The 25,598-nt window shown below is 47.0% G+C and overlaps 1 protein-coding gene across 2 annotated transcripts; it reads left to right on the top strand.

The window, feature by feature from the left end:
• Positions 1–143: 143 nt before the first annotated feature.
• LOC306773470 (CCR4-NOT transcription complex subunit 2-like) lies at positions 144–24,897 on the top strand. 2 transcript variants are annotated; one of them, XM_079263287.1, is made up of 15 exons: positions 144–190; positions 2,931–3,062; positions 5,021–5,093; positions 7,562–7,709; positions 7,914–8,114; positions 8,406–8,485; positions 10,103–10,228; positions 15,579–15,709; positions 15,818–15,938; positions 16,023–16,179; positions 18,270–18,331; positions 18,829–18,878; positions 19,004–19,104; positions 19,256–19,400; positions 22,094–24,897. In XM_079263287.1, exons 2-15 carry the CDS (start codon positions 2,943–2,945, stop codon positions 22,178–22,180), a joined length of 1,602 nt encoding a protein of 533 aa, XP_079119413.1. In that variant the 5' UTR covers positions 144–190; positions 2,931–2,942; the 3' UTR covers positions 22,181–24,897. The 2 variants fall into 2 exon arrangements, with proteins under 2 accessions (XP_079119413.1, XP_079119414.1); XM_079263288.1 differs by lacking the exon at positions 144–190 and having other exon boundaries at positions 2,934–3,062; positions 15,579–15,938.
• Positions 24,898–25,598: the final 701 nt, after the last annotated feature.

The raw sequence follows: 25,598 nt of genomic DNA, 5'->3' as shown, positions 1-25,598 counted from the left end.
GAATGAGAGTTAGTAATTCATGAAGTAATCATGTAAAACCATCCTATTCTGTCTTTATTTATGAACATTGATCCATTGAAAGATGTTAGGAAGCAGAGGCTCCGGGGTCAGAGGTCATCGCTGCATCCTCGCTGATTGGCTAACAGATGCCGACCATCTTGGATCGTAGCGGGGAAGACAGATTGATGCGGTGAGCTTCTTTTTTTTCTAATTAATTATATTTTCTCTTTTTATAAAAACACGTTCCTCATTGAAATGAAACACACTTCGCCTTGTTGTTCGAATGGGACCACGTCTTTAAGGGAAAGTTGTGTAAATCCATTCTGGAGGATGCAGTCGGTTCCGGTGCTTTTTGTTGTTGTTTTGTGGGAAATTAGCGACCGGAGCTAAAAAAGGCCCAAATCCGAACCTTAAAGGCTGTTTCCCGCCAGGGTTTTCTGCCGGGTGTCTGTCCACTGGACTGCACGAAACCCACGTTATGTTCATGCGAAAAAAATAAATAAATTTGCTCAGTTTCCTGGACATTGCTGTTAGCTGTTAGCCTAGCATGTTAGCTTTCCTATTCTATTGAGTTTAGCCTGGGTTAGCTTTTAGCTTCGGTTTGCCTTTAGCCTTGGTTAGCTTTTAGCCTGGCTTCGCTTTTAACCTGGGTTTGCTTTTAGCCTGGATTTGCTCTTAACCTAGGTTAGCTGTTAGCCTGGGTTAGCGTTTAGTTTGGGCTAGCTTTTAACCTGGATTAGCGTTTAGCTTGGGTTAGCTTTTAGCCTGAGTTAGCGTTTAGCTTGGATTAGCGTTTAACCTGGGTTAGCGTTTAGCTTGGGTTAGCTTTTAGCCTTTCGCCTGGGTTAGCTTTTTAGCTTGGGTTAGCTGTTAGCCTGCAGTAGTTCCTGATAGAATGGGCAACAAAGCAAACCGAGTTGGAAGCTTAAATTACAGAAAGATAAACAGCGATATGAACCAGAATATCAAACTGTAAGATCAGTGTTACAATGGTACTGCTTCGCGTTAGCTGTTAGCTTCGCGTTAGCCGCTAACATTAGCCTGCATTGCTACCGTTAGCATCATGCCACACAAGTTCACCGCTGCTTTCAAACAAAACCAAACTATTAAAATGTTCCACGTGAATGCAAAGGTTATAGTAAATAGTTGTGTTTTTTTAACATGATACACAGTGGAACACTTTAGGTATTTTTCATTTCATTCCTCCTTACAGCCGTGTTTTGCATGGTGTGTGTGTGTGCAGCAGCCTTATATCTAGACATGAATGTTGTTGCAGGAATGGCGTCAGTGTGTTTTCTTCTGGTTTCCTTCGTGTTTTAAACATTGCGGTTGTCAGTGCAGAAGGCTGATGGGAAATGTGTGTCAGGATCTGCAAACTGTTCAGGATCTTTGCTTTGCTGGAATCTCGACAGCTTTTGTCTGTTTTAGTCACAAGTAAATAAATAAATTCTTAAACTTATCATAAGGAAAGATTGAGTTGCATTGTGTAATCTTGTGTTAATGTTAAAAGGTGTTTATGCTTTCATCTTTTAATCATACGTTTATTATTCTTAACCGTTCTCTAATTTATTCGCTGTTACTCTGCTTTGTGCTCCAAGTTAATATTTTGCTTTAGTTTCAGTTGCTCAGGTGCGAAATCAAGAAGTGTTCATTCAGTCTTCATTTCTCCATCTCTGATTTTATTATCTTTTTAAGTAATCTCCTTTTTTAAAAAAAAAAAAAAAAAAAGTATATATCCAGCTTTGTCAAGATGTTTAAAAGTTTTTCTTTGGACATTTTAAGATTCTTCCCTGATTTTCAGTCCCAACTTAAAAGGATGAAGCAGTGTTGTTTTGACACGTCACACAACTTTGCAACAACTGTTTTAGACTGGATCTTATGGCTTTTTTTTTTTACAAGCAGCCTGTCCCAAAGACGTTCCAGTTTCATTTGTTCCAATTTCACCAGAAAATCTTCTGACATCAGGGGAAAACAGGAATTTAGCAGCAAAAAGATGATTCCCTGTTAGCTGGAAACTCTGCACATCTCAGCATGGAGTCAGAAACTTTACACAGAAGAAGTCAGAACTAAAAAAAAAAAAAAAAAAAAAAAGCAGGACCTGTGAGATGCATCTGGACCTTTAGTTGATCCATATATCGCTCGCTGAAGCCTCATCCGAAACGGTTTCCATGGAAACATGGCTTCAAGAAGCCATTCTTAACTCATTTGCTGCTAAAGACACCTTTTGGTTTGAATTTGCTGAATATGAAAAGCTGATTTGGCCAAACACGTGCATCAAAACATTCCTGAAATGTGTGCTCCAAGTCCGTACCTAAGATGCTGCGTTAGTCTTTCTGGGATCCTGGAGAACTGTTCCTGGAAAGTCCTTCTGGGATCCTGGAGAACTGTTCCTGTAGGTTCCTGCGGGAAATGACGGTTCAGACCTGGAATAAAATATAAAGCAGCTCAGATCAAACGTTCCTTTTAAGCTTCTTTACGACAAAAATCCCAAACAGGAACAAACTTCTGGTTCTGTGTTGTGTTTATGGGTCGGTGACGTCTCTACTCCCAGTCTGCACCAGTTTCCAGACGCTGGTGACGTCTCTACTCCCAGTCTGCACCAGTTTCCAGACGCTGGTGACGTCTCTACTCCCAGTCTGCACCAGTTTCCAGACGCTGGTGACGTCTCTACTCCCAGTCTGCACCAGTTTCCAGACGCTGGTGACGTCTCTACTCCCAGTCTGCACCAGTTTCCAGACGCTGGTGACGTCTCTACTCCCAGTCTGCACCAGTTTCCAGACGCTGGTGACGTCTCTACTCCCAGTCTGCACCAGTTTCTAGATGCTGGTGACGTCTCTACTCCCAGTCTGCACCAGTTTCCAGACGCTGGTGACGTCTCCTCGGCATCCTGCGGTCGGCGACCCTCTCTGACGGCTGCTCTGCTTTTCCAGGTGACACGCGGCATGTTTGGTGCTAACCGGAAGAAGTTTATGGAGGGAGGGATAGAGAGCGACTACGCAGATGACTCCAGCCTCTACTACAGCCAGCAGTCCATGTTCCCTCCCCACCGAGCCGACAAAGACGTAAGTTCAGCTGCAGCGCAGACGGAGATCCTGAAGTCTCTTCTCTCTTTGTTCGTCTAAATTACCGACTAAAAGCTGCTGGAGGTAAAAACAGGAGAAACTGTTTACTTCAAGGCTTTTGTTTGTTTGTGTTTGGTCTCTGGTTTTCCCAACCTGGTGGAGAAACGGTTTCAGTCTTTCTCGTCCTGACATCGTGTTGCTCTCATGTTGAATTATCACACAAAGTTATTCTAAACCACAGAAACTTTCCTTTCTTTAAGTTCAGCTAAACTTCAGATGAGCAGATCATAGAGTGTTTGGGCTGTGACGATTTGTTCCGATTCGATTTAAATTACAATTCTCACAATTCTAACAAAGTTAAAAGACTAACAAAAACAATAAAAATGACAAGGATTTTATAATGGATTAATGTTCATTATTTGAAAAGAAAATAGATTTGAAGCAAAAAATCCAGATATTTGATTTTTCGATTTGATTTTCCCGCCCCTAGTGGTGGTTGCTAAAGGCTCTCGTGTCTGGATGTTTCCTCGCGAAGGCAGATTGTCTGGAAAAACAAACCTTAAAGGACATTTTTTAATATTTTCTGTTTACTGGCTGAAATCTCCATTTATTGTGTGTTTTATAAATATATATCTATATATGTATAGATATAGATATCATACATAGATATTATATTTATTTATTGATATAATTTATTTTCTAAATATCCTGATGAGACGGTTTTCCACGTTGATGTTGACTAAACCTATACAGAGCAGTGGATCCATTTTAACTTGGAACTTAGAGGTTAATACTGAGAGGAGATTCAGCCTGTTCAGCTGTGCACGTCCCTGCGATGTGCACGTCCCTGCGATGTGCACGTCCCTGCGATGTGCACGTCCTGTGCACGTCCCTGCGATGTGCACGTCCCTGCGATGTGCACGTCCCTGCGATGTGCACGTCCCTGCGATGTGCACGTCCTGTGCACGTCCCTGCGATGTGCACGGCGCTGTCAACACCGTAGTAATAAAGATCCTCTGGTTTCTCCTCGCAGGTGTGGAGGATTTTTTTCTGACACGCACTTGTGTGTGTGTTTGTGTGTGTTTGTGTGTGTGTGTGTGTGTGTGTGTGAAACTCAGACTGCGACACCGTCGTTGCGACAGAGGTGTGTGTTTCTGTGTTTTCAGTAGTTTCAGTGACTGAACGCAGCTCATGAAGCCTGCCCTCCAGTGTTTGGTCCAGGTTTACCGTCACTGGAAGCTGATGTTTACAGATGTTTACATGACGCTGCTGAAACCACCCAGTTCCACCAGTCCAGATGTCATTGTGTGTGTTGTGTGTGTGTTCTCATGTGAACTTGAACTAAACCAGGTGATTCCGGTCAGACAGGGAGCGAACCTGCTTCTGCAGGTGAGCGTGGAGACGTGGTGCTGAAGTGTGGTCGAGGATTTTTAAAACAACGCAGCTTCTGCTGCTGAAACTCTGCAGAGTTTGTCCTGCAGATGTTCAAGTTTTAGCAGAATTTTTACTCAGAAAGACACAAAACATGTCTGTTAACTAAAGCACATGTTGCTGAAGGAAACAGAATATTGTTAGTTTCTAAAAGGATTTCTAGCTGGAAACAAACTCCATCAGCCACACTGCAGAAACTGAAATCTAAGTAAGATTAAATAAATATATAATATAATAAATATGCTTATTTTCTTTAAATGTAAGATAATTCTTAGTTTTTATGCCAGAGAATTCCTCTTGATTTCAGAGTATTTTTACTTGTTTTGGGAAGTCTTGACAAGCTTGTTCTGTTGGCAGATAATTTATCTCATTTTTAGCAACTTTTACCTCATTTTTGTGTATTTTTTTCTTGTTTTTTAAGGCTGAGTTTTTGCAGTCAGCTGGTTCTCATGGAAGCATCATGTCAGGTGGTGTGCAGCTGGAGAGGAACACGCTGAACTCATGAATTATTTCTCTCCTGTCTCCAGATGCTGGCGTCTTCCTCTGCCTCCTCAACGGGTCAACTGTCGCAGCTGGGGGCCAGTTTATACGGCCCGCAGAGTAAGTGCTCCTGCACACTTTATGTCACACTTCTGACAGATGTCACGCATCCAGCTGCAAGACTGTTCTGATCTTTATACGATATACAGAGACAGTCTGCTGAAACCAGTCAGTGGAAACGTGTGGTTTTATGAACATGTAAACGTTCACAGTGCAGGCTGGGAAGGTTTGAAGCCGGTTCCATCCTCCACCAGAAGCCAGAACTTTATCTTGTTCTCGAGGCTTAGAGAAGAAAATGACGTCATTTTGTTCTCGCGGACGTGTTTGAAGACAGTTCTCAACACACCGGGCTGCAGAACTTTTTTCTTGCGGTGCTGTGAGAAGTATGGTGTGATTGGTCGGACATGTGAGGTGGGCGTGGTTAACACAGAGAAAACAGGAAGTGGAGTTGCTGCTTCCGCGTTTTTACAGTTGCCGGCAAAACGGATTGTTTTGATAAAACAGCTGATCGAGGTGGTGAGAAAGTACCAACATTTTTACATGTGGCGTTAAAACACTCGGACCCAGCCGCGTGCACGACCCGCCCCGCCGCGTGCACGACCCGCCCCGCCGCGTGCACGACCCGCCCCGCCGCGGACGAAGCTGCTGGTTAAATCTGAAACTAGAAACTCGGGAGCAGAAACCTCCACCAAGCACAATGTTTAAGAATCCTTTTAAAACATTCCTGGATCCAAACGGTGATCCGGATCACCACCAGAATTTAATCACCTCTTCATTTTTACATTTGCAACAACTCTGGAAATGTTTATAAAAATCAGTCCGTAACCTTTTAAGTTATCTTGAACAAAAAGACGGCGGGGGAGACAACCTCCTCGGCGGAGGTAACAACCGGGTTCATTGCTCATAAAGCAGACATCGCCCCCCCCGCTGCAGACCTGCTTCTCCTGGAGGATGGATGGACCTGCCGAACAAGATGTTTTTTCTTGTTCTTGCAGCCTCGAGAACAAGAACTCAGTTCTTGGGTCTTGTGGAGGATGGAACAGGCTTGAGTCGGCCAACCTGGAGTCCCCTCACCGTGATGAGGTTGGAAGTGTCGGTTAAAGCTGCCCTGTCCAATAAAACAGGCTCTCAGTTTGCTCATGCTAACCGTACATTGCACAAGATCTTCGATCAGGGACGGCTGACTTGACTGAAGTATCTCTGAACGCCTCGACGTTCACGTCTTCGCGGTCAGACAGATTCTGGATGGAGACAGAGGGGACTGTAGGGACTTTGCTACCTGATGCAACAGGACATCAACCCAAACAAACAGTAAAGTTCGCCTTCTGGAGCGGTGCGGTCCTGACCTCAGCCCGACTGAGGCGACTTCAGGACAGAGTCACACTGAACTGAAGCGGTTCTGAGAAGCTGAACGGTCCAGACTTCCTCCTGGCGGTTGTGCAGCTCTGATGTGAACATGAAAACATCTCATGCGTTGGTTCCGACCGTGTTCGTCTGTTCCATCACTTAAAACACGATCAGAACACATCCAGCAGAAATCCCACGTAAGGTTCACTTCACTCTTCTTCCATCTGTATTTCTGTCCACCTCAGAGTGAACGTTCTCTCCCATCTCACCAGTTGGACCAGTTAACCCAGCTGCGTCTGGAGTAGAGACACGGTGGTGGGAAGTTTTATGTCAGACTGCAGCAGCAGAGATACCTTTCTTTGGATTGAACTCAGTTCTTGCTTCTCATGGAGGATGGAACCAGAAAAACCTTCTTCTTCATCAGGATTTTTATAAAAACTTCAAGAGTTGTTGCAAATGTAAAAATGAAGAAGTGATTAAATTCTGGTGGTGATCCAGATCCCCGTTTGGATCCAGGAATGTTTTAAAACGATTCTTTAACATCGTGCTTGGCGGATGTTTCTGGGGCGTGTCATGCACGTGGTCGTGCACGTGGTCGTGCACGCGGCGGGGTCCGAGTGTTTTAATGTAAAAATGTTGGTACTTTCTCACCACCTCCATCAGCTGTTTAATCAAAACAATCCGTTTTACCTGCAACAGTAAAAACAGGAAGCAGAAACTCTGCTTCCTGCTTTCTCCGTGTTAACCACGCCCACCTCACATTTCCGACCAATCACACAATACTTCTCGGAGCCCTGCAAGAAAAAGTTCTGCAGCCTGATGTGTCGAGAACTGTCTTCAAACACGTCCGCCAGAACAAAATGACATAATTTTCTTCTCGGAGCCTGGAGAAGAAGAAGAAAGTTCTGGCTTCTGGTGGAGGATGGAACAAGCTTTATTGATCTGATCTGCAGAAGTTTTCCTGCTGGAGGTTTTGTGTCTCTCAGACGCGACTGCAGATGATCCTTCAGATTGGAGACATTTGTCTTTCTTTAGACGATCAGCATCAGATCTTCTTGTTCTTGTTTCTGATCTAAACTTCCTGTTCGGCAGACAGAAGAACATCAGGCTGAACTAACTGAAATTCAGCCCTTAGTGTTGCGGTTTTCTAACAGGGACGTGCTTCCTCTCCCTCCCTGCAGGTGCGTTGGGGTTTCCCATCCGCGGGATGAACAGCAGCGCTGCACCTCAGCTGAGTCGAAGTGGACTGAACCAGTCTGCCAGCCAGCTTTCCAGTCACACCAGCACTCCCAACTCTGGCACCATGCACACGCCGCCCTCTCCAAGCAGGTACACACACACACACACACACACACACACACACTGCTTCCATCCAACAATGCAACTGTTCCCGTCTGACGTGTCTGAAAGGAGGACAGAGTGAAACTTACTGGTTCCAACCCTTCAGCAGTAATTTATGATCATCCTGGATGGAAGCATCTTCAATCAGGTCAGGTGTTGAAGCTGATCTGAGCTCCCCGTTTCTCCGTGCAGGAGCATCCTGCCCATGAGCAGCCGCAGCGTGCTGAACCACAACCAGCAGGTGGGCGGTCCGACGGGCCAGAGCGGCGGGATCGGAGGAGACCGAGTCGGAGGCGGGCGGAGCGGCGGCATGGGAAGTCCCAGCCGGTCGTCTCCCAGCATCATCGGCATGCCCAAACAGCAGCAGGCGCGGCAGCCGTTCACTATCAACAGGTAACACACACACACACACACACGTTGTGGTTCTTAAAAGCCACTTTTATTCCCTGGCCTTAAAGCCAACGTCAGACAGCTCCTGCTCAGTTAGTTTAGTTTTATTACTTTATTACTTGTTTTTAAGTTATTTCTGAATAAAAGTTGAGTTGATGAAGCTTCAGAGGAGATCAGGTCCTGTTCTATGAATTCTGGTGATGAACATGAGCTTCATGTCATGTTTTCATACCGCCTCAATGTGTGTGTGTGTGTGTGTGTGTGTGTGTGTGTGTGTGTGTGTGTGTCTCTCAGTATGTCAGGGTTCGGGGTGAACAGGAACCCGGGTTTCAACATGAACAACTCCTTATCCAACAACATCTTCAACGGCACAGGTACGACAGCTGAATGATCTTCCCTCAGGTTCCAGTTCTCAGGCTTCGTCCGTACGCCGCTCGGCCGTCCCCATAGCAACGGCAGAAGGTCAGACCGCTGGACGTCGGCGTGAACCGCCGCAGAGTCGTCTTCAGCAGGACGGTTGTCGTGTTTGACTGTTCCAGCTGAAGAGGAGAGAAGTCGCGTTTTCATGGCTTCTCTGTGCAGAAACACCAGCAGCTTTTATCAACCAGTGAGACCATTAAAACCAGTCGGACCGGCAGGAAAAGGGCTGCTGTGATGTCCAGATGTCCAGTCTGGACGCTTTTCTTCCCGCCTTCAGCAGCTTTACCAGCAAATAATCCGGTAGAAACAGAGTTTTAGTCTGAGAGAGCTGCAGGTTTCTGACCACGCCATGAGGCTCCATCCTGAGCCTGCAAGGCAAGGCGGAGGGTTTAGCTCAGAACAGCAGGATTAAACGTATTTTAGGGTTCTTGAGCAGCTTAGAACCTTTTTTCTTCAGGTTCTTCAACTCTGCTTCTACGTCGGACATTTCGCTAGAGTTCCAAACTAACGAGCGTTTAATGAGAAAACTGGTTGCAGACGGATGTTCTCCTCTGCCGAACGGTCGTTAGGAGCATGTTCCTGATCAGTTCTGTTGGTTCTGTTTCCTTTTGTTCTCCATTCCTCTGACTGCTGATCGACGTGACGTCTCACCGGGAAGCAAACTGATCACATGCTTTGATCTGGACGGATGTGTCGGAACCTGACGCGGTTACATGAAGACAAAACAGAAATGTATTTTAGTTTATCAGATCTGTTCCACACAACGTTCCACTCGACGTTCCACACAACGTTCTACCTGACGTTCCACACGACATTCTACCTGCCGTTCCACTCGACGTTCCACACAACGTTCTACCTGACGTTCCACACGACGTTCTACCTGACGTTCCACACGACATTCTACCTGCCGTTCCACTCGATGTTCCACACAACGTTCTACCTGACGTTCCACACAACGTTCTACCTGACGTTCCACACGACATTCTACCTGCCGTTCCACTCGATGTTCCACACAACGTTCTACCTGACGTTCCACTCGACGTTCCACACAACGTTCTACCTGCCGTTCCACTCGACGTTCCACACAACGTTCTACCTGACGTTCCACACAACGTTCTACCTGACGTTCCACTCGACGTTCCACACAACGTTCTACCTGACGTTCCACACAACGTTCTACCTGACGTTCCACTCGACGTTCCACACAACGTTCTACCTGCCGTTCCACTCGACGTTCCACACAACGTTCTACCTGATGTTCCACTCGACGTTCCACACAACGTTCTACCTGACGTTCCACACGACGTTCTACCTGCCGTTCCACACGACGTTCCACACGCCGCTGCATTCCTTTGGCGTTGTTCTTGATGCATCCCGGACAGATCGGTGGCGTGGAGCTGCGTTTGAGGAACTCTTAGTTTCTGTTCTCATCATGGAGACGGAACAGAAAGATGATCTGAAACGAACCGATGTTCCGTTTTTATTTCCTTCTCATGCAGAAAATGTGATGGAACGTTTGTGTCTGCAGTCTGTGGAATAAACCTGCTTTTCCTCCGCCTGCTTCCTTCCAGACGGCAGCGAGAATGTGACGGGGTTGGACTTGTCAGACTTCCCCGCGTTGGCTGATCGGAGTCGGAGGGACGGGGGTTCGAATCCCACCCCACTGCTCAACCCGCTGGCCGGTCGGGCACCTTACGGTACGCTGATCATCTCCTGATGAGCCATACCTGTTGTTCCTGTTCACACCGGGTAAACTGGTCCCAGTTCACACCGGGTAAACTGGTCCCAGTTCACACCGGGTAAACTGGTCCCAGTTCACACCGGGTAAACTGGTCCCTGTTCACGCCGGGTAAACTGGTCCCAGTTCACACCGGGTAAACTGGTCCCTGTTCACGCCGGGTAAACTGGTCCCTGTTCACGCCGGGTAAACTGGTCCCTGTTCACGCCGGGTAAACTGGTCCCTGTTCACGCCGGGTAAACTGGTCCCTGTTCACGCCGGGTAAACTGGTCCCAGTTCACACCGGGTAAACTGGTCCCTGTTCACACCGGGTAAACTGGTCCCTGTTCACACCGGGTAAACTGGTCCCAGTTCACGCCGGGTAAACTGGTCCCTGTTCACGCCGGGTAAACTGGTCCCTGTTCACGCCGGGTAAACTGGTCCCTGTTCACGCCGGGTAAACTGGTCCCAGTTCACGCCGGGTAAACTGGTCCCAGTTCACGCCGGGTAAACTGGTCCCTGTTCACGCCGGGTAAACTGGTCCCAGTTCACGCCGGGTAAACTGGTCCCAGTTCACGCCGGGTAAACTGGTCCCTGTTCACGCCGGGTAAACTGGTCCCAGTTCACGCCGGGTAAACTGGTCCCTGTTCACGCCGGGTAAACTGGTCCCAGTTCACGCCGGGTAAACTGGTCCCTGTTCACGCCGGGTAAACTGGTCCCAGTTCACGCCGGGTAAACTGGTCCCAGTTCACGCCGGGTAAACTGGTCCCTGTTCACGCCGGGTAAACTGGTCCCTGTTCACGCCGGGTAAACTGGTCCCTGTTCACGCCGGGTAAACTGGTCCCAGTTCACGCCGGGTAAACTGGTCCCAGTTCACGCCGGGTAAACTGGTCCCAGTTCACGCCGGGTAAACTGGTCCCTGTTCACGCCGGGTAAACTGGTCCCTGTTCACGCCGGGTAAACTGGTCCCTGTTCACGCCGGGTAAACTGGTCCCTGTTCACGCCGGGTAAACTGGTCCCTGTTCACGCCGGGTAAACTGGTCCCTGTTCACGCCGGGTAAACTGGTCCCTGTTCACGCCGGGTAAACTGGTCCCTGTTCACGCCGGGTAAACTGGTCCCTGTTCACGCCGGGTAAACTGGTCCCTGTTCACGCCGGGTAAACTGGTCCCTGTTCACGCCGGGTAAACTGGTCCCTGTTCACACCGGGTAAACTGGTCCCTGTTCACACCGGGTAAACTGGTCCCTGTTCACGCCGGGTAAACTGGTCCCTGTTCACACCGGGTAAACTGGTCCCTGTTCACACCGGGTAAACTGGTCCCTGTTCACGCCGGGTAAACTGGTCCCTGTTCACACCGGGTAAACTGGTCCCTGTTCACGCCGGGTAAACTGGTCCCTGTTCACGCCGGGTAAACTGGTCCCTGTTCACGCCGGGTAAACTGGTCCCTGTTCACTAGCATAGTTGCTACTGCCCTACCAACAACTTGGTGCCATGATGGCGCCAGTGTGTTTGGCCCGCTGTCTGTCGATGCGCACTTTGATATTGTTTGTGGCAATCTTAGCACTTGTTGTCGTAAAAGTCGACTCTTTACTTGTTTATGACCGCCAAACGCTTTTGGATATACGATATTCGTGCCAACATTTGGTGAAATTGGACAGTGATGGACACGGAAAATCCAGCCCCCCTTTCCTGTCTCTGGTGCCGACTCACCTTCTCCGCGTGCCGGCTCCTCCTGCGCGGAGAGCGCGCCGCAAACGCCGGGCCCGTGGGAAGCGGAGTGGAAAGCTGGTGAAGCTAAAGGCCAGTCTGTCGCTTGTAGTCCCGGAGCATAGTCGTCTTGTTGATCCGATCCGTTGCTTGGTCCCTGTCGTTGGTGTGGAGGATGAGACAAGGATCACTCGGACCTGTCATCTTTCCCGCTTTCGTCTTCAACAGCGGGGTGTGAATCATCTGAATCTTCGGCCGCTAAAGCAGCTGTCATGTGGAGCTACTTTGGAGGCTAGCACCGTGACTCCAGCCAGGATAGCCCTGGTAAACGCCAGATCGCTGGCCAACAAGACATTTATCATTAAGGATTTTGTTGTGAGCCATGAGCTGGATTTCCTGTGCGTAACTGAAACTTGGCTCGGCGTTGGTGAGTCAAATGCCTTCTCTGAACTGTTGCCTGTCGACTATTCCTATATTTCTACGCCAAGATTGTCAGGTCGTGCCGGGGGAGTAGCGACTGTTTTTAAGAACAAATTTAAATGCACACCGTTCATTTGTGATCTGTCTGCGTCGAGCTTTGAAATGAATGCGTTTGTTCTGGCCGCTGATCCTCCTGTGTTGTGCGCTGTTGTTTACAGGCCACCCACACTGGTCCCAGTTCACACCGGGTAAACTGGTCCCTGTTCACACCGGGTAAACTGGTCCCTGTTCACACCAGGTAAACTGGTCCCTGTTCACACCGGGTAAACTGGTCCCTGTTCACACCGGGTAAACTGGTCCCTGTTCACGCCGGGTAAACTGGTCCCTGTTCACACCGGGTAAACTGGTCCCTGTTCACACCGGGTAAACTGGTCCCTGTTCACACCGGGTAAACTGGTCCCTGTTCACACCGGGTAAACTGGTCCCTGTTCACACCGGGTAAACTGGTCCCTGTTCACACCGGGTAAACTGGTCCCTGTTCACACCGGGTAAACTGGTCCCTGTTCACACCGGGTAAACTGGTCCCTGTTCACACCGGGTAAACTGGTCCCTGTTCACACCGGGTAAACTGGTCCCTGTTCACACCGGGTAAACTGGTCCCTGTTCACACCGGGTAAACTGGTCCCTGTTCACACCGGGTAAACTGGTCCCTGTTCACGCCGGGTAAACTGGTCCCTGTTCACGCCGGGTAAACTGGTCCCTGTTCACGCCGGGTAAACTGGTCCCTGTTCACGCCGGGTAAACTGGTCCCAGTTCACGCCGGGTAAACTGGTCCCTGTTCACGCCGGGTAAACTGGTCCCTGTTCACGCCGGGTAAACTGGTCCCTGTTCACGCCGGGTAAACTGGTCCCTGTTCACGCCGGGTAAACTGGTCCCTGTTCACGCCGGGTAAACTGGTCCCTGTTCACGCCGGGTAAACTGGTCCCTGTTCACGCCGGGTAAACTGGTCCCTGTTCACGCCGGGTAAACTGGTCCCTGTTCACGCCGGGTAAACTGGTCCCTGTTCACGCCGGGTAAACTGGTCCCTGTTCACGCCGGGTAAACTGGTCCCTGTTCACGCCGGGTAAACTGGTCCCAGTTCACGCCGGGTAAACTGGTCCCTGTTCACGCCGGGTAAACTGGTCCCTGTTCACGCCGGGTAAACTGGTCCCTGTTCACGCCGGGTAAACTGGTCCCTGTTCACGCCGGGTAAACTGGTCCCTGTTCACGCCGGGTAAACTGGTCCCTGTTCACACCGGGTAAACTGGTCCCAGTTCACACCGGGTAAACTGGTCCCTGTTCACGCCGGGTAAACTGGTCCCAGTTCACGCCGGGTAAACTGGTCCCTGTTCACACCGGGTAAACTGGTCCCTGTTCACACCGGGTAAACTGGTCCCTGTTCACACCGGGTAAACTGGTCCCTGTTCACACCAGGTAAACTGGTCCCTGTTCACACCGGGTAAACTGGTCCCTGTTCACACCGGGTAAACTGGTCCCTGTTCACACCGGGTAAACTGGTCCCTGTTCACGCCGGGTAAACTGGTCCCTGTTCACGCCGGGTAAACTGGTCCCTGTTCACACCAGGTAAACTGGTCCCTGTTCACGCCGGGTAAACTGGTCCCAGTTCACACCGGGTAAACTGGTCCCAGTTCACACCGGGTAAACTGGTCCCAGTTCACACCGGGTAAACTGGTCCCTGTTCACACCGGGTAAACTGGTCCCAGTTCACACCGGGTAAACTGGTCCCTGTTCACACCGGGTAAACTGGTCCCTGTTCACACCGGGTAAACTGGTCCCTGTTCACATCAGTAAAACCAGGACCAAAGTTGGGGGCCTTTAATCCACAGAAGCAAACACAACACGTCGGTTTGGTCCCGAGTTCAGGCTCCCTGACAACCTACTGTATCCGCGGGTCCAACCAGCATCATGCTGGTGTGGCGGGGCAGCCAGAGGTCGGGATGCTCCATTCCCAACGGTATTCCAGGGAGAAGACCAAACAACTGCACCAACCAGCAGGCCTTTACTTCAACCTTTAACCTCTCTTCGTCCTCCTGCTCCAAAAAGCACCATGCAGCCGCCTCGGTGACTGCAGACGTGTCTGCGTTGAGCAGCTGGTTTTCCAGCACATTCAGTCCTCCCAGCATCCCAGTTCGGATCCAGCAGGTCAGCAGGAGATGTCTCGTTCTGCGTCGTCCCACCTGGAACAAGCCTTCACACGTCAGCATGCTGTGTGGATACATTCTGCTGTCCTGACACTGCAGTGGAGTGTGTGTTACTTCTGCGATACACTCCATGACTCCACGCTGACCCACAATAACACCACTCCATTAGATGTGGATGTAACTGATACACAACAACAAGGAGTCTTCCTGCCGGGTCCAAAACCTGCTCAGAAAACAATGCAGAACAACAACCAGATGGAGGAGAGCTTAAACATTTCCCCTGACCAACGCCTCATAGCTGGACCGTATGAAGGCGCAGACTGAGCCAGGTGGCCGCGTAGAAACACCAGCATCATTCTGATCTCCTTCTGGGAAATTTCACAGCTCTGTTCGGGTCCACGACTCCAGATTTCTAACCAGTTTCTACTCAGCTGCTGGTATTCAGACAGCGCTGGTGCTCGGCGGTACGTTACGATCAACAAGCCGGTTTGATTCTTTTGTGATCACGAAGGTTTGCTGTAGTTCATATCAGGATATGAAACCTGGCTTTACATTTACCATGACCCACTGGGAGGTCTCAGCTTGCCAGCAGATTCGCTGCAACATTAAATTTCATCATCTTAATGTTTATCTTTACAGCAGCACTGGTTTCCCCCGAACGTCGGCTCTCTTCATCATCAGCCAAACCCTCCTGAGAGACAGAAATCTTCAATTTCTGAGTTTTAAAACGGTTTTTCTTCCCAGCAAAACAAACGGAGAAAAAGCACCGTAGTCCAGATTTTACCACAAGGTGTGAAAAAGGCATAAAAGGTTTAAAATGAACTGAGATGAATCTTCATTTTCTTTCTCCACCTCTTCACTGGGACTCCTCTTACTGTTTTAGTGGTCAGACATGAGCAGCAACATCAATCGGAAACATAAAATCCTCAGAAGTTTTCTGCCGGTGGAACGTCAGGAAGTTCGTGTTTTCAACGGATCCTGTTTCATGTTTGTCTTTTTCCAGTTGGCATGGTAACCAAGCCGTCCAGTGAGCAGTCGCAAGACTTCTCCATTCACAACGAAGACTTCCCAGCTCTCCCCGGGCCGAACTACCAAACAAAAGACCCCACCAGCACCAACGAAGACAGCAAAACGGTCAGATTTCAACCTTCTCATTTCTCTTCTTTATCAATTCATCACTTCACTTCACATTTTTCTGCCCTCATGTTGAATGTTCTGATCATCCTGTTTTTGTCCAATCAGAATCTGAACTCATCAGGAAAATCCGCTTCCAGCTCAGATGGTCCAAAGTTCCCCGGCGATAAAAGCTCCGCCCCTAGCAACAACAACCAGCAGAAGAAAGGGATCCAGGTGCTTCCTGACGGTGAGACGAGAAAATCATCATCAGAACAACGTGATCAGTGCATGAGGACAGATTCCAGTCTCAAACGATCCGGTGTGTTCTCAGGGCGTGTGACCAACATCCCCGTCGGCATGGTAACGGACCAGTTTGGAATGATTGGCTTGCTGACATTCATCCGGGCGGCGGAGACGGACCCCGGCATGGTCCATCTGGCATTAGGTTCTGACCTCACCACGCTAGGCCTCAACCTCAACTCACCAGAGTATGACGAGTCCTCACACACACACACACACACACACACACACACATCACTGTGAGTGTTTTACACTACCAGGATGCCTTAACCGTAATCGATGCAACACATGGCGATTCAGTTGCAATTCTTAAAACCTCAACAATAAATAATTTTCATGATAATTCAATGGCAGAAAAACATCTTCATGGTGGGGCAGGAAGCTAAAAGTGGTGTTGCAGCAGGGAGACGTAGCAGAAAACAGTAACCAACAGACAGCAGGAGGCTAACAGCTACCCTTGCAGCTGCTGTTACTGAGCATTTGGAAACATCCTGGTTTTTACGAGACAAGACCTGGACGAGACTTCCTGCATCTGGACGACGTTTAAAGGCAGAATAAAATATTATATTAGGACTACAGACGTTTGATAGCTTCTCCGTTCCAGCCGTTAGAGCAGCGTGTTCGCAATAGCTGCGAACACGCGAACATCTTCCTGAAGATTCCAGGGAAACATTTAAAGACAAACATGAAAAACATGTTTGATATGTGTTGGATTTATTTATGGCTCCACAGAAATAAGATATGTTGAAGATAAATATCTTGGAATGATGCTAGATGGAGTTTAAAGTGTTATATCGGAGCCACAGAGTTAGAAAAACCCTCAATGTGGAACTGATCATCGTTAGATAACTAAATCATAGTGCCCTGATCCTGCTACCTGCGCTGTAACCCTGCAGCTGGATCTAACTGCACCCTGATCCCGCTATCTACGCTGTAACCCTGCAGCTGGATCTAACTGAACCCTGATCCCGCTACCTACGCTGTAACCTTGCAGCTGGATCTAACTGCACCCTGATCCCGCTATCTACGCTGTAACCCTGCAGCTGGATCTAACTGAACCCTGATCCCGCTACCTGCGCTGTAACCTTGCAGCTGGATCTAACTGAACCCTGATCCCGCTACCTGCGCTGTAACCTTGCAGCTGGTTCTAACTGAACCCTGATCTCGCTACCTGCGCTGTAACCTTGCAGCTGGTTCTAACTGCACCCTGATCCCGCTACCTGCGCTGTAACCTTGCAGCTGGATCTAACTGAACTCTGATCCCGCTACCTGCACTGTAACCTTGCAGCTGGTTCTAACTGCACCCTGATCCCGCTACCTGCGCTGTAACCTTGCAGCTGGTTCTAACTGAACTCTGATCCCGCTACCTGCGCTGTAACCTTGCAGCTGGTTCTAACTGAACCCTGATCTCGCTACCTGCGCTGTAACCTTGCAGCTGGTTCTAACTGCACCCTGATCCCGCTACCTGCGCTGTAACCTTGCAGCTGGTTCTAACTGAACTCTGATCCCGCTACCTGCGCTGTAACCTTGCAGCTGGTTCTAACTGCACCCTGATCCCGCTACCTGCGCTGTAACCTTGCAGCTGGTTCTAACTGAACCCTGATCCCGCTACCTGCGCTGTAACCCTGCAGCTGGTTCCAACTGCACCCTGATCCCGCTACCTGCGCTGTAACCTTGCAGCTGGTTCTAACTGGACCCTGATCCCGCTATCTACGCTGTAACCCTGCAGCTGGATCTAACTGGACCCTGATCCCGCTACCTGCGCTGTAACCCTGCAGCTTGTTCTAACTGAACCCTGATCCCGCTACCTGCGCTGTAACCCTGCAGCTTGTTCTAACTGAACCCTGATCCCGCTACCTGCGCTGTAACCCTGCAGCTGGTTCTAACTGGACCCTGATCCAGCTATCTGCGCTGTAACCCTGCAGCTTGTTCTAACTGAACCCTGATCCCGCTACCTGCGCTGTAACCCTGCAGCTGGTTCTAACTGGACCCTGATCCAGCTATCTACGCTGTAACCCTGCAGCTGGATCTAACTGAACCCTGATCCCGCTACCTGCGCTGTAACCCTGCAGCTTGTTCTAACTGAACCCTGATCCCGCTACCTGCGCTGTAACCCTGCTGCTGGTTCTAACTGGACTAAAGTCCGACTGATTCCGGTAAATGTCAGAAACATAAAGACGAGTCACGCTGGTTTCTGTTCAGTTATTCTGGTTTTTAGTTTGAAACTTCTCGTCTGATGGTGTGGATTTCATTTTGTGGTTCTTTCTGTCTCTGTCAGGAATCTCTATCCTAAGTTTGCATCTCCGTGGGCTTCAGCTCCGTGTCGGCCGCAGGATATCGGTGAGATGTGTGATTGTTAAAAGATAATCCCACACTGCTGCATGATGCTGGGGATTCCCCCCATCCCATTTGGGTTTTACGTTACTGGGCATCCCTGCATGGATTAGACAAATGGAGACAGACCTCAGTGGTTTATCTAAATCAGGGATCACCAATCCTGGTCCGAGAGCCGGTGTCCTGCAGGTATTCCACATGTCCCAGCTGCTAAACACCTGAATCAAATGGATGTGCATTTAGCAGACACGAGCAGACCTCGTCTGAGTCTGAGACAGGAGTTTTCCAGCCAAGTCACATGGAAAACCTGCAGGACACCTGCCCTCGAGGACTGGTGATCCCTGATCTAAAGGATCTGGATCCCCTGAACTCATTGATCCGGCTGTGGTTCCGCCAGCCAGAAGGCAGCTACTTCTGCCCCCATGTGGCCAAAAGGCATTACTGCAGCTTCAATCTCACACTGTTCTGTAATGAAACTCCTCCGTTTTCTTTCTCCCCTTCAGACTTCCACGTCCCATCAGAATATTTAACTAACATCCACATAAGGGACAAGGTATGAACCTCACACACACACACACACACACACACACACACACACGCACACACACACACACACACACACTTGCAATAATATATTTAATTAGTTAATGTCATATCAGCTGTTTGCTCTGTCTGCAGTTAGCAGCCATCAAGTTGTCTCGGTATGGTGAAGACCTGCTGTTTTATCTTTACTACATGAACGGAGGAGACCTACTACAACTGCTGGCTGCAGTAGAACTGTGAGAAAAACACACTTCCTGTTACCCCAGCAGCTTTTAGACCCCCAACAGGTTTTGTTTGATAGAAATTAGCTTCTCTTTTCACCTCCATCAACAGAATAAAGTGTAAAAGTTAAAAGAGTTGACGTGTTGGAACCGTTTGGTGCTTCAGGTTTAACAGGGACTGGAGGTACCATAAAGAGGAGCGGGTTTGGATCACTCGGGCCCCTGGAATGGAGCCGACGCTGAAGACCAACGCCTATGAAAGAGGGACCTACTACTTCTTTGATTGTCTCAACTGGAGGAAGGTGGCCAAGGTGAACACGCACATACACATACACACACACACACAGACTTAGTGATCCGAACTATCAAGGCAGAAAGACAGTAAATCTAAAACAAAGGTGTGGATCTCTTTCAGCCTGCTAGATCACCATGGTAACAAATGCATGCTAGATCACCATGGTAACAGATGCTGAACTCAAACTTAAACTTAAACGTCATCGATCGACCCTCTGAGGTAAAACTGGTTGTTTGTGGGTCCCTTTGTTCCTTCATATATGTGATTCTAGTGATTAGTTGCAGGGAAGCTGGAGTCTTTCCCAGCAGTCATCAGGTGAGAGGCAGGTACACCTGGACAGGTCGCCAGTCCGTCCTGTATTCACACACTGGAGCCAGATAGGATAAAAACATCAAATCTGAGCATAAAAAAGTCTGCTTCTTTTTCATTTGGAATCCAAAAACATGTTTAATGAACCATTTGTATAATTTAAAATGTAAATGAAAACAGTTGATTAAAATAGATAAGCATGATGATTTATGATGAGTTGGCTCAAACTGATGTGTCCGTAACGATCTTTGAGATGATGCTGCTGGGAAGTGGCGTTTAAGCTGGATTGAATAACAAACAACAATTTATATCAATATGCAGCAAGTACTTTTTTTTTTTTTTTTTTTTTAAATAAAACTATTACAAAAAACTATTTAAAAATAATTATTTGTCACCATAAGATGAAAAATGGCCATAAATCATGTGTTCCAGTCCAGAAACCAGCTCCTGTCCACATGTCCAGCGGCTGTTAGTCCTCCCGTCCACCAGGAGGAGCACTTCAATCTGCTTTTGGTGAATTTTGGTCTGTCTTTCAACTTCTCCTCTTCATCAGCAAACAAATTCATCACATTATTATTCAGTGAATTGATTTGTTGATGTTTTTCCACCAATAAGAATGAGATCGTTCGGTTTTTAAGAGACTTTTTATTTAGCTTCTTTCTTAACAATCAGAAACTTTTATCGTTTCTTCCTGCACCAGACGTGATTTCACATTTATATTTTATCACAACTCCAGTTTTACTGGTTTATCAGCACCATTTAAAAACTTGGTTTGAAATCCAAGTAGTGGACAGAAGATGGAATGGAGACTCTGCATCGAGTTAAACATAAATCAAAAATAAAACTGTAAATAAGCTAAATAAATAAGACTAAAGCTGGTTCTAAATGAAACAGATCTTCAGATTCTTGTGAATACTCTGACGGTCTCTGCAGCCCGAGGTCCCACGGCCGAGGACGGTTCTGAGGTTTGGTTCTGGTACCAGAGAACCTCAGCGGGTCGGACCATGAATACATTTATAACTAGAAGAAGCCCTCGGGGTTAACATCGGCTCAGAAATGTTCCGCTTGACCTGGTTGGGAAAAATGGGATTTTACGTGCCGTTTTATGGGAAGAGGAATCACAGCTTCCTCCAGCTGCGTAAAACCACACGTATGTAAAGCGAGTGAGAGCTGCGTGGTGTCGGTAAACACATCCCAACCAGCGTCTCAGATAGATTATGTTACATATAAAAGTTCTGGTCACTTCCAAGACAATCTTTTACAAAGTGCAAGAAGTGTCTGTTAATTCTCCACAAATGCTATCCACTTTACGTTTTTCTGGTGAAATCCATAAAAACGTTGAACATCTCTGTTCCTTCTGTCAACAAGCAGATGAAACGATGTGTCGTCTTTTCTGGGAGTGCTCTTATTGTCAAGTCTTCTGGAATGATGTTAATCTGTACCTCAGTAGGTATCTGGAGGATCAGGTTGGGATTAAACCTGAATGTGTTTTACTTGCGTGTTTTAGTTGTCTCCTTCCACACAATATAAGATTTGTAATTAACCTCTCCACTCGCTAAATTTCACATACGTTGTTATAAATTCGCTAAGCAAAAACCAAATATGTCAGTTTTCCGATGTTACGTCCACATGTACATGAAGTCATTGAAATTTTGCACAAATTTAAAAGCTGTGAAAACCAGAATGATCGATGATGCTGCTCCTGAGCTCGAGCTGTGAGTTATGAAATTCTCCTGTATATCCGTTGTAATGTAAATACATTTCAATAAAAAAAAAAAAGATTATGTTACATATAAACCGGTGAATCTGCGTAAAATAAAATGTCTTTTCCTCAGTTTTAACTTGAGTCTGGGCGGCGACCATCACTCAGCTGTTGCTATGACGATGTGAGGAAATGGGAGGAACGACTGATGCGCGCGTGTTTGTTTTCTCCCACAAGACCAAATAAAGCACTTTAAGAAAAGATTTGTGATGTTCTGCAAAGAATCGTGACGTTGTGCAAAGAATCGGGACGTTCTGCTGAGATTCACGACGTTCTACAGAGATTTACGACGTTCTGCAGAGATTTACGACGTTCTGCAGAGATTTACGACGTTCTGCAAAGATTCACGACGTTCTGCAGAGATTCACAACGTTCTGCAGATTCACAACGTTCTGCAGATTCACGACGTTTCGCAGATTCACGCCGTTTCGCAGAGATTTACGACGTTCAGCAGAGAATCGCGACGTTCTACAGAGAATCGCGACATTCTGCAGAGAATCGCGACATTCTGCAGAGAATCACGACGTTCTGCAGAGATTCACGACTTTATGCAGAGATTCACGACTTTATGCAGAGATTCACGACGTTCTGTGTGATGTTTTGACTCAACGTTCCTCGTTATGTCTCTTTTCTTTCAGGAGTTTCATCTGGAGTACGACAAACTAGAAGAGCGACCTCACGTTCCCTCCACCTTTAACTACAATCCCGCCCAGCAGGCCTTCTGATTGGCTCTCCCTGCTGCTGCCTGCCTGCTATTGGCCCTCCTGGTTCATCTGCCACCACCCGATAGGTTTTCCCACTTCAACACACCCTCATGAATCTGGCCTGTAAGGACTGAGGACGGGGAGGACGTCCTCGCTCCTGTCCATACCTCTGACAGACTTTTTCTGATTTCTGTTTGTTCTTTACCTCATTTCCCTTTTTTTTTATTTTGTTCCCACTTTTCCTCCACAAGTTTTGTTCGGTGAGGTTCAGACAGCACACAGAGACAAAAGCACTGCAAATAACTCTCCATCTGATCTGGAGGTTCTGCTTTCTACTCCGTCTTAAGAGGTGAATATTTTTATCTACAGAAGCTTTTAAAAAGAAGCAGATTTTAACGCAGGAGACGGGATTCGACCAGCGGTCAGGTTGGATAGTTATTTCACTCTGTGCCGCACCTCTTTGACTTTGCGAAGAAACTGAAAATATTTATCGTTTTTACCAGAATTTTTCAGCGTTACAAATCAGAACACATCGCCGGACAGTCAGGAAAGAAAATGCAATGTACATTGTAGCACTATTTCTTAATAAAAGAGGAAAAAATGTCTTTTTTCTTTTGGTTTTGTTGATGTTATGCAACAAAACTTTAAACTGTTCGGCAGCCAGAATAACCAACTCAGAAAAAGATGATTTTAGTGGGATGTGTTTGACATTTTCAGACTTTTTTCCTTTTGTTTTAAGTCTAAATTTTTTTTTATTGTGATAGTCAGCAGATCTTATTTCCAGATCCAAACCAACAACATGTTGATTCATCTGATTCAATTTATGACTTTTTCAGGTCATAAAGAGACAAAAATGTGATCAAAATATAGAAATAAATGTTATTCTACCTTTTTTTGTCCAAAATATAGAATTGAATTCTACCTTAATGACATTTTTTATTGTTTCTATTGAACAAAAACATGGAATTATTTTCCATGTAATCGATTTTGAGTCGCTGAGAATTTTATTTAAAGCTCCGTCTTAAATCTTAAAAATAGATCTAAGTTAAAAATAATGTAAGTAAATGGTTTTTACTGGAAGTTCAGCTGCGCTCCCAGAATCAGGGATAAAACCATGACAGATAAATCATTTCCACATTTTTCTGTTGTCAGATATTTAACTGAAATACCAGGAAAACGAACCGAAACGTCTTCATAGCAGTCTATAAGGGGACGTTTTGGTCCTCTAATGACCTGAAGTGTTAAATCTGTCGCTCGTGTCCTGCTGACCTTTCGCCAAACATTTCGGCGCAGGCTGGCCACCGTGACGACGATGAAGGCCTAAAGTTGAGGGAAAGATGATGGTAAAGGAGAACAAAATGTCCCTGCAGGACGTGGAGACACATTTAGTGGCAGATTAGGAAACATTTGCTGCTTTTCTGCACTTCTTCACTGGGTTTTTGGCCTTTTTATAAGACGTAGAACCATTTCTAGGTCATTAATCTCGAACAGATTTATCTGCATTGTTGTTTTTTTTAGCAGCCCTGGTAAAAATCACAACTTATCTGAAATGAGAGAAAAGAAGGTGAAAATAGGCAGAAAGAAGTGTTTGGACCCGCTGGAGGCTTTAAAAAGCTTTTAGGTGTTTTTAACCTCCAGACTTTGTTGGTTTGGATTTGTTGATGGTCAGAAACACGATTCTGTTGCTTTAATTTAACAACAGAAACATCAGCAGCACTTTGTTGAGATTCATTTCCCTGCTCTGCTGAAATAAAGAAAATGCCAACTGTCCCACTAACATCTCTTCCAGCATTTCTCCTCTGACTTCTCCGTTTAGACTTCCTCCCGTTTTAAAACCTCCTCATTATTTCTTCAGTTCTTATCTTTGGCTGCTTTTTGTCTTCTTTGCCATGCTTCTTTACAGTTTTTACAGACATTTTGTCGTTGTCGCTGAGAGTCAGACGTTCCAGGAGCAGTTAGCTTAGCTTAGCATAAAGCAGGAAGACACTGCAGCCTGGTTCCATCCAAAGATTAAGTTTATCCCTGATTTACAAAACACTCTTTTTTTGTTTTTTTTATGAAATCTGCAAAAGTCTTTAAGTTTGAAAAATCATATTTTCTTGCAGCTTTTTTCTTTATTTTAAGCAGATTTTTACATTTTTGTAGAGCTACAGACTGTGTTGTTGCAGCCGAAAGTGTGCAGAGCCAGATTAGCGTGTTCCAGTCGTCATGCTAAGCTAAGCTTGTTTACAGCTGGCTGTAACAGCTGATGGATCTGACTCTCCGCAACACAAACAAAGTGTGTTTTCTAAAACAAACTTCCACACAGAGAAAAAGGGGTTTTTCCTTAAAGGCTGCGATTCGTCATACAACTCCTAAACTCCCTCCAGGAGGCGCAGGCCTGCAGTTATGTGTATATATTCTAAATATATATGCATAAGTGCAAGGCAGCATTTTAAGAAAAGAAAAAAAAGACAAAAAAAGGTAAAAATTCGACCCAAACGAGGAGAATCGGACTCCTTCACTCGCCAACAGTTTAAGAACTGCAATACGAAACCCACCGGTTACCACGGAAACCACCGCAGATGGTTCACAAAGGACGACAACCGCCCTCTCACCACAACAGTCGCTGCCATGGCAGCAACTCCGATCGCCTTGACAACAGGGCCCAGCTCAATCACACTGCAACAAAAAGCCAAGGACACACCCACAGACCCATGTGACCCGTTTGAGAGGACTTGATTGGAGGATGAGGACTGAGGCACTTGGCCGTTGGCTGTTTTGTTAAATATGGCAGCTAGTGTTTTAATAGGAAAAAAGAATAAAATAAATATTCTGTTAATGAAACTGAAGCTGGAGTCCTGAGTGTTTGTTTGTCTGGAAATGTTCCGGTTGGGATCCGGATAACGGAGGTTTTCACACTTCAACAGTAGAAAGATGTCAAACATGTTAAAAATGTGTTCCTACGTGTATTTATGGCGACAGAACCGCTGCTGAGCATGTTCCTGACTCTGTGGGGACTCGCTGGGTTTCCACTCTGCTTTTAGCTTCAGTCTATCCTCCATGTCGTCTGGATCCAAAAGGAAACAGACCAAACCACCAGAGCTCCACGTGACTGAGGAGGCAGAAGCAGAACGTCTCAATCTGCTCCTTAATTTCCTCAAACAGCAAATAAAAGATCCACAGATCAGAGCTGTGCTTCAGTGTGTTTCCACAGGGAGGCGCCCCGTTCCAGTTGACGGGGAGGGCAGGGAGAGCAGATAGATTCCACATTTTTCTGATCCATGTTTGGCATGAAGATATTAATCATTATTTGATCAGTTGTGTGACTTTTCTCAGCTGCAGCTGAATGAAAAGAACGAAGCTTAGGAGACAGATCTGCAGGACACACAGCTCTTCCAGCTGGAGGTAAACACACAGAACAGCAACAACTAAGAGCTGGAAGGGGTTTATTTCAGGC

Source organism: Telmatherina bonti, assembly GCF_933228915.1.
Source record: "Telmatherina bonti genome assembly, chromosome: 23".
NCBI lineage: Eukaryota > Metazoa > Chordata > Actinopteri > Atheriniformes > Telmatherinidae > Telmatherina > Telmatherina bonti.
The sequence above is the reverse complement of the archived record's forward strand: the minus strand, read 5'-3'. Positions and strand labels throughout refer to the sequence as shown.